Consider the following 12,744-nt stretch of genomic DNA (forward strand, 5'->3'; position numbering starts at 1 on the left):
TTTCAGGGGTTGACTCCATTCTGTTTGTCCGTGAGGCTGTTTCTTCTCCGACCTGGCAGGGCCTCTCTTCTGGGCCTTTCCTTTTCTAGGCCTGTTGTCTGTCCTCAGATCTGAAGGGAGCTCTGAGCAACGGTTCTGTGCATTCCCTTCATCTCTCGGGGGCTCTCGCAGTCCCTAGATGACTCCGGCTCAGGAATCGGCGATGGCCGAGGGGCAGCTCCGCGCTGGGTGTGACGGAGGGCCCATGGTGGCAGGGAAGAGCCAGGCCAGCACATGGTGCTCGGAAAAATGGTCCTCCGGGGGCCACTTGGCCCCTCCTGTGAAAAAGTGCAAAGTCCACAAGTAAGAAAAATAACCTCTTCAAATAGCTGGCTTGAAACCATAGGTGCTAAAACCCTATGTGGCTAAGTAAACAAAAGGCCTGCTCGGCGACGTTACATAAATCACTGCTGAAGACTGTGGGCTCCAGCAGCATGGCCTCCCCTGGAGACCACCTCTCTGGCCCTTCAAAACCAGGAAAGTCCCTGTCTTCGGGCCTGGTCCTACCTGTCCCTCCTCTTGTGTCTGCGGTCCCCTCCGTGGCCAGAGTCTCCATTCCGAGCCCGCGGTGGGTGTAGATGACTGCCACCCTCACAAGCTGATTCAGGGGACCCGGAGGCCCGGGGCTGTGGGAGTTCTTTTGCCGCTGGAATTTCAAGTTGTGATTTCGGAAAGGTTTTTAAACACATGGGTTGTTATTTTGGGTTATCGTTCAGCATTGCATTCATTTTTGATAAGGTGCTAGGTGGGCATGTGGTATTGGAAGGGGTTTCAGGCTAATTGTGGACGACACAACGCTAGTGTTTTCCTTAATGTTCTTGGCCTGGTGGACGATTCCTTTTGCAGCGAAACATAAATAAGCTTCTCTGGCTTTCCAGGCGGGTCACCTTTTACTGATTTTTTTCTCCTAAGAAAATCCAGTGCTTGATAGTCTGAGGGTGGAGTGTAGCATTTTCCAGGATGAGTCAAGGGGATAGATATTCTTTTCTCAGCCGCTGTGGTCTTAGCCCCACGGTTGGGCATTTACTCAGCGGTGGGTGGCCCCGTGTGTGAAATGTCAGGCTAGAACAGAATTCTGCGGCTGGAGATGGCACATAGCAGGGATTCAAGCAATAGAGGGGTTCTTGGACTAAATACTCTTTCTGTATCCTTTAAATAGAGACTCCATGGTTCTGCTATGAATAAGAAGCCAGGGGCCAGGGGTGGGAGCTGGGGAGGAAGAAGAAGGGTGCCGTAGAGTCCTCGTTCTTGGGAACCTACTGTCCAGACAAGGCACAGTCCCAAGGGTGAGGGCTCCTCGAGGGGAGCAGATCCTCAGTCCTAAACTCAGTAAGGGAGACTTCACTGTAGGTTGGGGCCCTCAGGGAAAGCTTCAGGGGCAGAGGAAGGCCTGAAGTGAGGCTAGATTATCTCAGGGCTAGTTCTTTCTTCTTATGGTGTCTTACAGAACTTTTGTGACCTCTCCAGAGGCTGACATGGTGCCAGCCCATGCCCAGTAGCAGATTGTCTGAGAAATTGTGTCCACCAAGGCCCCCTGGCCGCCTCTGCATCCTGTGAGCCCTAATCTCATGGGTCACTCAGGATCCTGTGTCATGTCTGAGACTCCAGGGGCACCCTCCTCTCTTAGCGCACTGTTCTCCATTCTGTCAGCTTCCCGCTTCCTTTTCTCTCATAGAAGCAACTCTCAGTCAGGATGGCCCCTAGTTACTAACTGTGCCTCCACTGGAAGGAGAGCTTCTAGTTCTTTCTCCAGGAATGTTGCATCATTCATCAAGGAACCTTCCCAGTACACGTTTCTATGGCCCATGACGCCTCTTGGTTCTTCTGTGTCTGATTTTCTGTAAGACCGGGTTTTTTTCCTTGCTCTCATTTTTCATCCGGACCTTGTGATGGTTCATTTCGTGTGTGAACTTGGCTAGGCTACGGTGCCCAGTTTCTACACCAGTCGACTAGTTTCTACACTAGTCTAGATATTGCTGCAAAGGTATTTTTTACATGAGATTAACATTTGCAATCAGTTGACTTTAAGTAAAGCAGATGACCCTCCGTAACATGGGCATGGGGTCGTCCAAATCAGTTGAAGGCCTTCAAAGCAAAAACTGAGATTTCCTGAAGGAGGAATTCTGCCTCCAGGCTGTAACATAGAAATCCTGCCTGAGTTTCCAGCCTGCTGGCCTGACCTATTGATTTTGGACTCAAGATTGCACCATTACTCCTACTTGAATTTCTAGCCTGCCGGCCTGCCCAGCAAATTTCACACTTGCCGGTCCCATGATCATGTGAGCCAATTCCTTAAAATGAATACCTCTTTCTCTCTCTATTAATATATATATGCAATATTCTCCAGGAATATATATTCATATTCATTTTTATATATGTGAATATATATATATATGAATAGAGAGAGAGGTAGATCTAGATATAGACATATATAGGATATCTGTATAGATATAGATATAGACATAGATATACATATGACATATATATATAGATCTAAATAAAGACATAGATATATATGATATATGTAGATTTAGATATAGGCATAGATATATATGATATATATAGATCTAGATATAGCATAGATACATATGATATATATAGATCTAGATACAGCATAGATATATATTTGATATATATCATATGTAGATATATGTATGAAAAGAGAGAGAGAGATCTAGATATAGACAGATCTAGGGGTCTGTGTATAGATGTAGATGTAGGTCTTTTATTGGTTCTGTCACTCTGGAGAACCCTGATTGCTACTGACCTGCTCTGACTGCTGCCTTCCCCCCCACTGCCTCCATCACCATGAGGCTCCCCTGCTCTTTCTCCGCAGAGTTCACAGTGTGATTGGCCCACAGATACCTGCTGACTCGAGTCAGCAAGTGTCTCAGGTTTTCTCTCCGCTCCGTCTTCTAGCAGCTCTCCTTCTGGAAGGCAGCAACCAGAAAGAAAGACCAGCCCAAGGACCTGAAACTCGAATCTTCTAATGTTTATGTTTGTTGGCCATTTTTGTTTAAAAAGGAAAAAAGTCTAAAGAAGAAAAAAAGAGAAAAAAATGGTAAAGGAGAAAAAGTTCCCAGGACAAAAGGATAAAGTCTGGGCTAAAATCAGGACTGGGGATTAGCCGAGGATTTAGGTTGACCACGCTCTCCTTTGCTCCTAATTACCACGAGGAATGGAGAGGCATGGAGGCAGGGGCTCGCCATAGCAGACAGAGCTGTTCTCCATGCTTATCCTGTCTTGGCAGGACACGCGAGAACCCGTGCCCTGGGCCCGCAGACAGGGTTTAGGTTTGTCTGGTTCAGCCTCGTCTTTCCCTCCCCTGACCCCCTCCTCGCTGTTCCCACCCTGTTTCAGGCCTGCTTTGCTCTGGTGTTTTGTTTTGTTTTTTTTTTTAAAGATTTTATTTATTTATTTGACAGACATAGAAACAGCCAGCGAGAGAGGGAACACAAGCAGGAGGAGTGGGAGAGGAAGAAGCAGGCTCATAGTGGAGGAGCCTGATGTGGGGCTCGATCCCATAATGCTGGGATCACACCCTGAGCCGAAGGCAGACACTTAACCGCTGTGCCACCCAGGCGCCCCTGCTCTGGTATTAGAGGAAGTGACAGCAGAGAGGGCTGTGTTTTCTGGTGGCAAGGGCTGGCCCGTGTCCTCATTTCTTCCGCAGGACACTGTTCTGTTGTATTTCTTCCCTCAGGCAGCCAAATGTTTGTCAGTGAAACTCAAAGCCCCCATTGCCAGGTGAGGAGTGACCTGGCTCCCGCCTCTCTTTCGTACCATCCTGGCATTGGGTTGTGGGGGTGGGGCGCGTGAGTGTGTGAGAATGTGTGGTCATGTATCTGCACACCCCCTGGACAGCCCTGACTGCTCCCCTCTCCGCTGCGGCTTAGGCCTGTCAAGTGTTTGCAGATGGGCCTGGCCCTTCTCATGGACATCAGGCCAGACCTTCTGATGTTGTTTGTCATCCTGCTCTGAAGTTTCTGAAGCAGAGACTGAATGTTCTAAAGCAGTGAGCGTCTCCTTCTGGGCAGCTCCCTCTCCGAACCAAGAGTCAGGAAGAGACCCTTGAAGTAGACCCCTTGTCTTACGTTAGTGCAAGGTGACTTCTTGGTACCCGGGAGAATGGATAGTTGTGAATTTTAAGGTTTCATTTGGGAGGTGAACCCAGAAGGGCAGAGGGTGACAGCGGCCCTAAGAATGGGGTTGGCTTCTGGGTCCTCAGATACGGAATGAGTTTATGCCCCTTGGGACATTCTGATTTGTATTTGCAGGACTTCTGGAGAAGGACTGAAGGAATAATCAATTGATTGATCTATTATTGATTCATTGACTGAAGGGTGTGAGAGGGTTACCAAAGTCCTTACACAAGGGGTAAATTGGTAAATACGGAGTTGAGCAAGTTGAGGTGTTTAACATTCTATTGCTGTGTAACAAACCACCCCAAAACTTAATGGCTGACAACAAAAATAATTCATCCTTTCTCATTTTTCTCTGGATTGGCTGGGCGTTTCCTTGCCTGGTTCCGTCTGAACTCACTCCTGGCTCGTCCAGCTGGAGGGTCCATGGGGCAGGAGTGGCCAAGATGCCCAAGGTCACACCTCTGGCAGTTGGTGCTGGCTGTGGACTGAGCGACTGCTGTTTTTTTCTGTGTGCCTTGCATCTTCCAGTAGGCTGGCCTGGCTTCCTTCTCTGCTGCTCTCAGGGCAGCTTCTAAGAAGGTGAAAGGTGAGGCCACAAGGCCCCTAAAGGTCTAGGCCTGGAAGTGACACACTGTAACCCCTGTCTGCCCTTTGCAGTGGTCAAAGCAAGTTGGTGGAGGGATCTGCACAACAGCATGGATATGGGGAGTGCAATTCACTGGAGCCGCTTTCTAACTATTTGCCACACCAAGGAAAAGAAGAATTACGATTAGAATAAAAATCAGACTAGCATCTGGCAGTGAGAGATGGTATGGAAGAGAGGTGGGGAGCCTAGCCCGGAGCAGACTCCCGGGGCTGGAACCCCCACTCTGCTACTCCCTAGTTGTATGACCTTGAGGAAACCATGCAGCCAGCCTGTGTTCCTGGGTCCTTCTCTGCCCAGTGAGGGTAATAATAGCATCTATCTTGAGGCGTGGGATGAGCTTGAAGTGAGTTAATACAAGTCAAGTGCCTGGTTCCAAGCTTGGCCCACGGTAAGCACTTAAATCGATGTGAGCTATTTGTATTCATTGTGTGTTCTCTAATGACAGGTGAGTGACAAAGTGGGCTTTAAGTTTTCAGTTTCAGAGCAAAGAGGCAAAAATACTCGGGTATGAGAGGTATTGTGGTGGTGTGTTTAGGCTGAGAAAAATCGTTGGTTCAGCAGAAGCTATGCTGTGTTAATGGGCAAGTACGTGAGTTTACACACTTGGTTTTGAGTGTGGCACATCTGGGGAGTCTGCACAGTGACCGACCAGGAAGAGCTTCACGCTAAAAATAAATGTGTTTTTCTCCCAGAGCAAACGATTCGAAGCAGTAACCTGTGTTTCAAAGTTTGCCAGACAGGCTCGACTGTCAGAAGCCCTTCACTGGGGTCTCAGCTCTCTTCTTTCTGGCTCAGTGCACTTGGGAAAACTCACGAACCCTTCCAGAGCTCAGCGGCTTTGTCTACAAAATGGGCATAGTAACAGTGCCCCCGTCAGAGAGACAGAGACATTCAGCAAGCAAAGCCCTTTGTCTGTCACCTGGCACATACTCAGTGAATATTTGCTTTGACTATTACTAGTATAAAGATGGTCTTAAGGGAGATCCTCTCTCTGTTGGAAGGTAAATTCTCTGGGAACTATTCACAAATGGTTCGTGATACTATTATAAACTTCTATCTCTTTCTTAGAGGGGCTTCTGGAACTTTGAGGGCCTGTCCTAAAGTAATAAGGAAACATGCAAACAAGCCATAACCCTACACTTAGCCTTCTCTCTAATTCCACACCAGCCCCCATTTTTCCAAATGAGCGAGCTTTATCACTCGTGTGGTTTTTATTTTCCATCGAGCTCCGTGCCGTCTCTGTGGAACCTGGCCGCACACAGTTCTGAGCAGCCTTCAAGGACTTCCAGAAGTCTGTCCACAGCCCCCAAACCATGGGTTGCCGCCTCCTCTTAGATGGCTGCTCTCCACATTTCTGCAGTTTCGGGATCCCCAACGGTGTGAAGTCAGGTTATCATTCCCCCTGCCCCTGGGGAAGCTCCCCCCACTCTCTGTGCCTCTGGCTTTCAGGCTGATTTATGGCTTTAGAATGTTGGCCCGAGGATCTTAATTCAAGGTCTCTGTCAGAGGTGCTTCCACGAACGGGGTGCCAGTAAAAAGCTGTTTTCCTTTGGTTTTGCTTCTCTGTCACCTTTCTCAGGGCATGAAATATGAGGTCGGGAAATAAGGTAACCAAATTGGGATTGGGGGAGCTATTGAAAAACTCTTGCGTCATCCCTGGAAGGGGCCATGGCTCCGTCCCAGCCAGGGGCCCAAGTCAAGATTCTGGGTCTTCAAGCCAGCTTTATGTCTCTGATAAGCCCCTCGGTGTCAGTCTCTTACTCAAGCGGCCTCTAGAGGCTCTTCCAGCGGTAGTTCTAATCCGGTTCAGAATCCCTAGTCTCAAGTCTGTCAACTGTTGTAAACTCCTGTTTCTCTAGCCAAGGAGATTCTGTTTAGTTTTGCTGTATTTACATGATAAAAACAGTTTTTTTTTTCATTTTCCAAATTCAAAGTTATATTTTAATAGTGGATGTGTTCTGCATACCTGCCTCCTCACCCGGAGATATTTTTATGCCCCTAAGGAAACAGTCCTCTCCCCCGCAAGGAGAATCACCGGGCTGTTGCTTTTCAACGTCTTTCCTGGGAGTGAGACCAAGAGTCTTGGCCCCATTGAGTGACTTTTCCCTAAGAGCGACAGGCTGCTTCGCCGCGTGGTGCACACCTGCTTTGTGGGCGCATCTGTACTTCCCATTTGTGGGCCATTGATGGGGCTGTTGTTTCAGAGGTTTGGCTCCCTTAGAGTCGAGTTGCTGTTGTTTTGACTGTTCGTGCTAGTCAGTGAGTAGCATGAGTGTGCATGTTGCTGATACCAACTTCCTGGCTCAAAGAATGGTATTTTTATAACACATTGTTAAAATTTCATGGGATGCCCAAGACTATTCCTGTCATCTTCAAGAGGAAAGTTGTGGAATCATGTTCGTGAAAGAAATAAAGATATAATAAAGTAAAGAAATAGACCAAAGAACGTAATAGTACAGGTTTATGACGTGATCCCTTTTATTGTAAAAAAAAAAAAACAAACACAAAACCGGGGCACCTGGGTGGCCCAGTCGTTGAGCGTCTGCCTTTGGCTCAGGGCGTGGTCCCGGGGTCCTGGGATCGAGCCCCACATCCAGCTCCCTGCTCTGCTGGGAGCCTGCTTCTTCCTCTCCCACTCCCCCTGCTATGTTCCCTCTCTCGCTGGCTGTCTCTCTCTGTCGAATAAATAAATAAAATCTTTAAGAAAAAAACTGTTTAAAAAAAAAACACCAATCCACCCAGTACATATGTGCGTGTAAAAGAAAAGGTCTGGGGAAGGTAGTGTTTAACTTTGGCAGGATTATCGGTTTTTCAGAATTTTCTTTATACCAAGAAAAGAAACCCAATGCTATTATTTTTAATAACAGAAAGACAAATGAAAACACAACAACAGCCACCAAACAGGAAAGGGAAGTCAGGCAGGTAGATCGTTGGGTGGAATTTTCAGGTCAGGGGCCTTGTGGGGCTGAGGCCCCCCGAGCTGGCCAGGCCTGGCACGGGGCACTGCACACAGCCTGGGGCTGGCTCGGGGAAACCAGGTTTGGCTGTTCAGACGTGTTCACGTGTTGCCCGCCGCTGCTGAGCGCAGACACTTTCCTGTGGGCGTCTCTCTCTCCCACTGGATAGAGCACCGTTGTGTCAGAGGCTCAGGCCTGTCAAGCCTACTCTGCCCAGCCCCGTCGGAGCCTGGGAAGGAGTGGGGTTCGGCTCCGTTTCTGCTCCTCTTGGGCGCTGAGCATTGCTCTCCCGAGGCTGGCAGCCGTGGCTCTGTCGTGCCGTGTCTGGGCTTGGGAGAGTGTCCGCACACACAGGCCTTCCTGCGTCAGCCTGTCAGCTCTCAGGGGTCAGGCTCCTGCATCTCCACCTCTCCCAGAGCCTGGAGACCGTGCACCAGCAGAAACACTCTGCATACAGCCAGGAAATTCCACCCCCAGGGCAAACTGCTGTTCAGATAAGGAGCACCTCTGCAGCCCCCGGCTGCTTGTACGGGTGTGAATGCTAATGAACCCTGGCGGCCCAGAGGCTGCAGGGAGCTTCTGGGCCAGCAGCCCCCCACCCCCACTATGGGCCGCTGTGCGAGTCACAGCTCTCCGTGGTGATTCACCAGCCAGCCGTTGCTTGGGACCAGGCCGGATCCTTGCTCAGAAAGCAGCAATGATAAGCCACGAGAGTGAGAGTCACCCCAGGCTGCCTCTTCTCTTGCAGAGAAAGTCCATTCGTGTGACCAGGAGAGGCAGAGTGCCCTGGAAGAGGCCAGGCAGAATCCCCGGGAGGGCATTGTCATCCCCGAGTGTGCCCCCGGGGGGCTCTACAAGCCTGTGCAATGCCACCAGTCCACTGGCTACTGCTGGTGTGTGCTGGTGGATACGGGGCGCCCGCTGCCTGGGACCTCCACGCGGTAAGCCCTCCCCAACTGTCCTCTCCCCCCAACCCCCAGAGCCTGTGCAGTCCCTGAGATGGACCCTGGGGCAGGAGGGGCAGCTTCCTGTTAGGCTAGCCTCACATTTCCCTGCTTGCCTGGCCCCGTGGGAATCAAGGCACTAGGAGAACATTTCTGCTCAGGGGCAGATAAGGCTCTGGTAGAAAAGACCTGGATCCTGGGTTCCGGTCACAGTTCTGTCCCTTCCTAGCTGGGTGACCTTGGAAAAGTAGGTGGCCCCTCGGAACCTCACTTCACTGGCAGAGAGGTTAAGGCCCTACCCGAGTCCGTAGGTTCTCTGGATCCCAGAGATCCTGCGTGCAGACAGAAGGTGACATCGCTCTTGGAGTGATGACAGTGACGTGCCCGAACATGTCTTAGTGGGAACATTGCTACCGGGATCGCCGGGCAGCTGCTGGACAGCGCAGGAGATATCTTGCTGCCCGTCCCAGGAGTTTGAGGCTTCGTGGCAACAGGTGGTTACTGCGAGCAGTGGCTCCAGCGCGCTCAGTTCCCGGCCCCTCCTCACCACCCCGCCCCGTGTCTCTCTTCCCAGCTACGTGATGCCCAGTTGTGAGAGCGACGCCAGGGCCAAGAGTGTGGAGGTGGACGACCCCTTCAAGGACAGGGAGCTGCCAGGTGGGAGACAAGGCTGCCCCTTGGTGATGCTCTCATCTCTCTCTGTTCTTCCATGTCCCGTCGTGTGGAAACAGCTCGGTCCTCTGCTCGGTCTTCTGCTTGCTGGGCTCTGCTTCCCCTTCTGCAGGATGGGGGGTGGGGGTGAGTGGGCGGGGCCTCACAGGAGCCCTGGGAGCTACATCTAGGCTGGGATTTGTCCCTAATTACTCCTGCTGCCCTTGAGCATATCGTTTCTCCTCCTTGCTCTTAGCTTTTATCTTCGAAATGTAGTCAACAGGTTAAAATCGTGTCCTTGCAATCCTGCAATCCTTTGTCCATCCTGGGGTGATTGGAACCGTGTTCCGGGGCTGAGAGGATAGCTTTCAGGGAGGGGCTGTCCTGAGGGGCGTGGGCAGCATCCGTGGCCAGTCCTGAACAATGCTTTCACAATCATCCCGGTGGCACAGAACTCTTACTGGGATGTGACGCAAGACACGCGGGCAGGGGGCCCCCCAACTGGCCGCTGTGATGGGTTTCTCTTACTTATAGTCGGCTCTGCCAGAGAGTGACAATAAGGGTACTAAATATTGGTGGCTTGGAACACGGTAGTCTTTAGCAAGGACAAGCTGGGATCAGTGCTGAGGGGAGCTGGGCCATCTTCCCGCTCCCCATCAGGGCTCCACCCTGAGCGCTGAAAGCAGAGGCTCCTCCCTGAAAGTCCAGTTGTAAAAACCACCCTGTCCCAAGATTGGAGTCGTAGAAGCCAGGGGACCTCCCTCTGGTCATCCCCTCAACAACCGTGAGCTGAGCTTCTGCGATGTGCCAGGCGCTGATCAAGTGATCAGAATTACATGGGGTCCCGACAGCAGAGGAAACGGAGAATGTACAAATAAATGAATCCAAGCTGGTATACAGAGCCATGACAGGTAATGTGAAGGGAAAGAGCAGGGAGCCATGAGAAGGGCAGGGAGAATCTGCTTCAGGGCCCCGGGCTTCTTGGAGAAGGTGACTTTTCACCACAGACCTTCAGGGTTTGTGTAGGGAAGAGTTTTGCCGCAGAGAGGAGGGTTGTGGGAACGGGGGTTGAAGGCGCAGTTGGGGCTGGTAGTCATGAATTTACAGGGACACCCCCCCCCCCGGCTGTTCACACCAGCAGTACTAGTGCATGGGGGAGAGACTTGGGGTTTTGCTGGAACGGTGCAATGGAGCAAATGAGAAACAAAGGGAGGGAGGTTTTATCATCATCTAAGCTGGATGAGAAGAGAAGTGAAGAAAAAAGACGGTTCTGGGGGAGATAAACGGGTAGGGCGACTTGAGTCAACACTGACTTCTGGGGGTGGTCTCCGTCCCTTGTGCCCCCTCAGCACCTGCTCCTTCCCGGGAGAGCAGTGTTTCTCTCACTGTAGCATGACCATCGGGTCAGACTCTCCCAGAGTTCCCAGTAGACTACAAACTTGGGAGGAGAGGGACCCTGTGTACCAAATCTCTAACATTTGACACAGTGCCTCAGTTGATACTCAGCAAAAATTCGTGCAATGGAAGGAAAGTGAAAGCATTATTTTCTCTTTGTTGTGACGGTCCCTTGTGGGCTGTGGGTAGAGGAACTGCGGGGGTTTATGAGACTCATCTGAACAATAAACAGTTCTCAGAGTGGATTTGGCTGGACAGGAACGACTTGGAGAGGTTTGGGAAATGGTGGCAGCTGAAGAAGCTGTTTACTTGATGACTTACCTGGCAGCTGCCTTTAACTCTCACTTTGTCTTTCAGGCTGTCCAGAAGGGAAGAAGATGGAATTTATCACCAGCCTCCTCGATGCCCTCACCACTGACATGGTGCAGGCCATTAACTCAGCAGCGCCTACTGGAGGTGGGAGGTGAGAATGTGAGCAGGACTCAGGCCCAGTGGGGAATGTGGGTCCCTGACTTTTCAGAAGCCTCAGGAGGCCGGGAGAGCAGGGAGGGGTTAGGCAGAACAAGGGCCGGTCCCACCTTCTGCCAAAAATCTTCTCATCCTCTCTCCTCCCTGCTTTTTGGGAATTGCTTATCTCTACCTTTTAGTTTCCTGATTACAGGCAAATTCAGGGAGTCTGGAGACTTCTAGCACCTTAATCTCAGGAGTGGATGCACTGGGGTGCAGGAAGGAGGAGGGGTACGTAATGGGAGCAGAGAGGGAGGACAGGAGCACTTGGTGATTTTCTTCTCTTCTGGGAAGGGAGGAATCATGTGCCTTTTTGGCTTCCTGAAAATCCCAAGGGCTCCGGCAGTGGGATTGGACATTGCCATATCCAAATCCAGCTTAGTTCAGGAGCTGATATGCAGCCTGAGGCAGTCCTGACATGAGGCTGAAATGCACACCCGCGCCATGACCAGCATCCCAGCACTCACGAGCCAGGCCTATTAGGTCAGTGGTTGGAGCACGAATCCTTCCATCCATCCATCCATCCATCCACCCACCCGTCTATTTATTCGGCACCTGGTAAACAGACACAGCATGCCAAGCACTGGTCTAAGGACTGGGAACGCAGGGAGGGGAGGCCTATTTGTGTCTTCAAAGTCTGCCGCTTAGTGGGCACCCTATGCTGTGGGCAGATACTTGCAAATCTCGTGCGAAGTGCTAGAAATGAGATGGAAGAACAGAGAAGGTTTGCCAACTCAGCCTGGAGGAATCAGATAGGCTTCCTGGAGGAGGTGACAGCTGGGCTGAATTTTGAAGGCTGGGTAGGATTTAGCCAGTGAGAGAGGGAGAGTCATCCCAGGAAAAGGGAAAGAATACTGTGGCTCCAAGGAAGGGCACATCTAGTCCAGTATGGCTGGGCTGGGGAGGACGATGGGGTGACGAGGAGAGGAGAGTGGCAACAGATGAGACAGAAGGGACAGATGGGAAGCCAGAGGGGAGGCACAACAGGGTGTGTGTGTGTGTGTGTGTGTGTGTGTGTGTGTGTGCGCGCACGCGTGCGCATAGGGGTTTCAGGCTCCTACAGCAGTGGAGGAAGTACCCAGGCTCCACAGGGATGGGCAGCCTGCCTCTGGGCTCCGAGGCTCCCAAGAAGGGGGCCCTAGTCCCAACACATCTGCCTGGAGCCAGAGCTGCCGTCAGCAAGGCAAGGAGTGCCAGCACGGTGACAGGTCCAGGCTCCCAGGCCTGTAAAGGGCCCGGTGTAGCCGCCTGGCCGGCGAGCGGCAAAACCACAGGGCGAGCATCCAGCGTAGGGGGCAGGGCTGTCAGTGGTGCGGCGTCCTGAGGCCGATGAAGGTGGCTGTCCGGAAACCCCAAGTTAGGTCCCATCCAAGTGAGTGCAGAGCTTGCCTCCTCCTGGGTGCCACTCTCGGGGTCCGGTGCGTTGACTCTCGGCCGGCCCACGGGCCTGTGCACTCTCA

The 12,744-nt window shown here is 51.5% G+C and overlaps 1 protein-coding gene across 8 annotated transcripts in view; it reads left to right on the forward strand.

The window, feature by feature from the left end:
• SMOC1 (SPARC related modular calcium binding 1) overlaps positions 1-12,744 on the forward strand; it is a 154,740-nt gene that overhangs the window by 126,199 nt on the left and 15,797 nt on the right. For 7 of the 8 annotated variants that reach the window (XM_034641989.1, XM_034641986.1, XM_034641987.1 and 4 more), the window contains exons 8-10: positions 8,536-8,728; positions 9,306-9,388; positions 11,135-11,240. In XM_034641989.1, the coding sequence (XP_034497880.1) occupies positions 8,536-8,728; positions 9,306-9,388; positions 11,135-11,240 (382 nt within the window). Of the gene's footprint in view, positions 1-8,535; positions 8,729-9,305; positions 9,389-11,134; positions 11,241-11,438; positions 12,740-12,744 lie in introns of those variants that run through there. The other variant, XM_034641991.1, reaches the window with a different exon arrangement.

This window comes from Ailuropoda melanoleuca, chromosome 14 (assembly GCF_002007445.2).
Source record: "Ailuropoda melanoleuca isolate Jingjing chromosome 14, ASM200744v2, whole genome shotgun sequence".
Classification (NCBI taxonomy): Eukaryota; Metazoa; Chordata; class Mammalia; order Carnivora; family Ursidae; genus Ailuropoda; species Ailuropoda melanoleuca.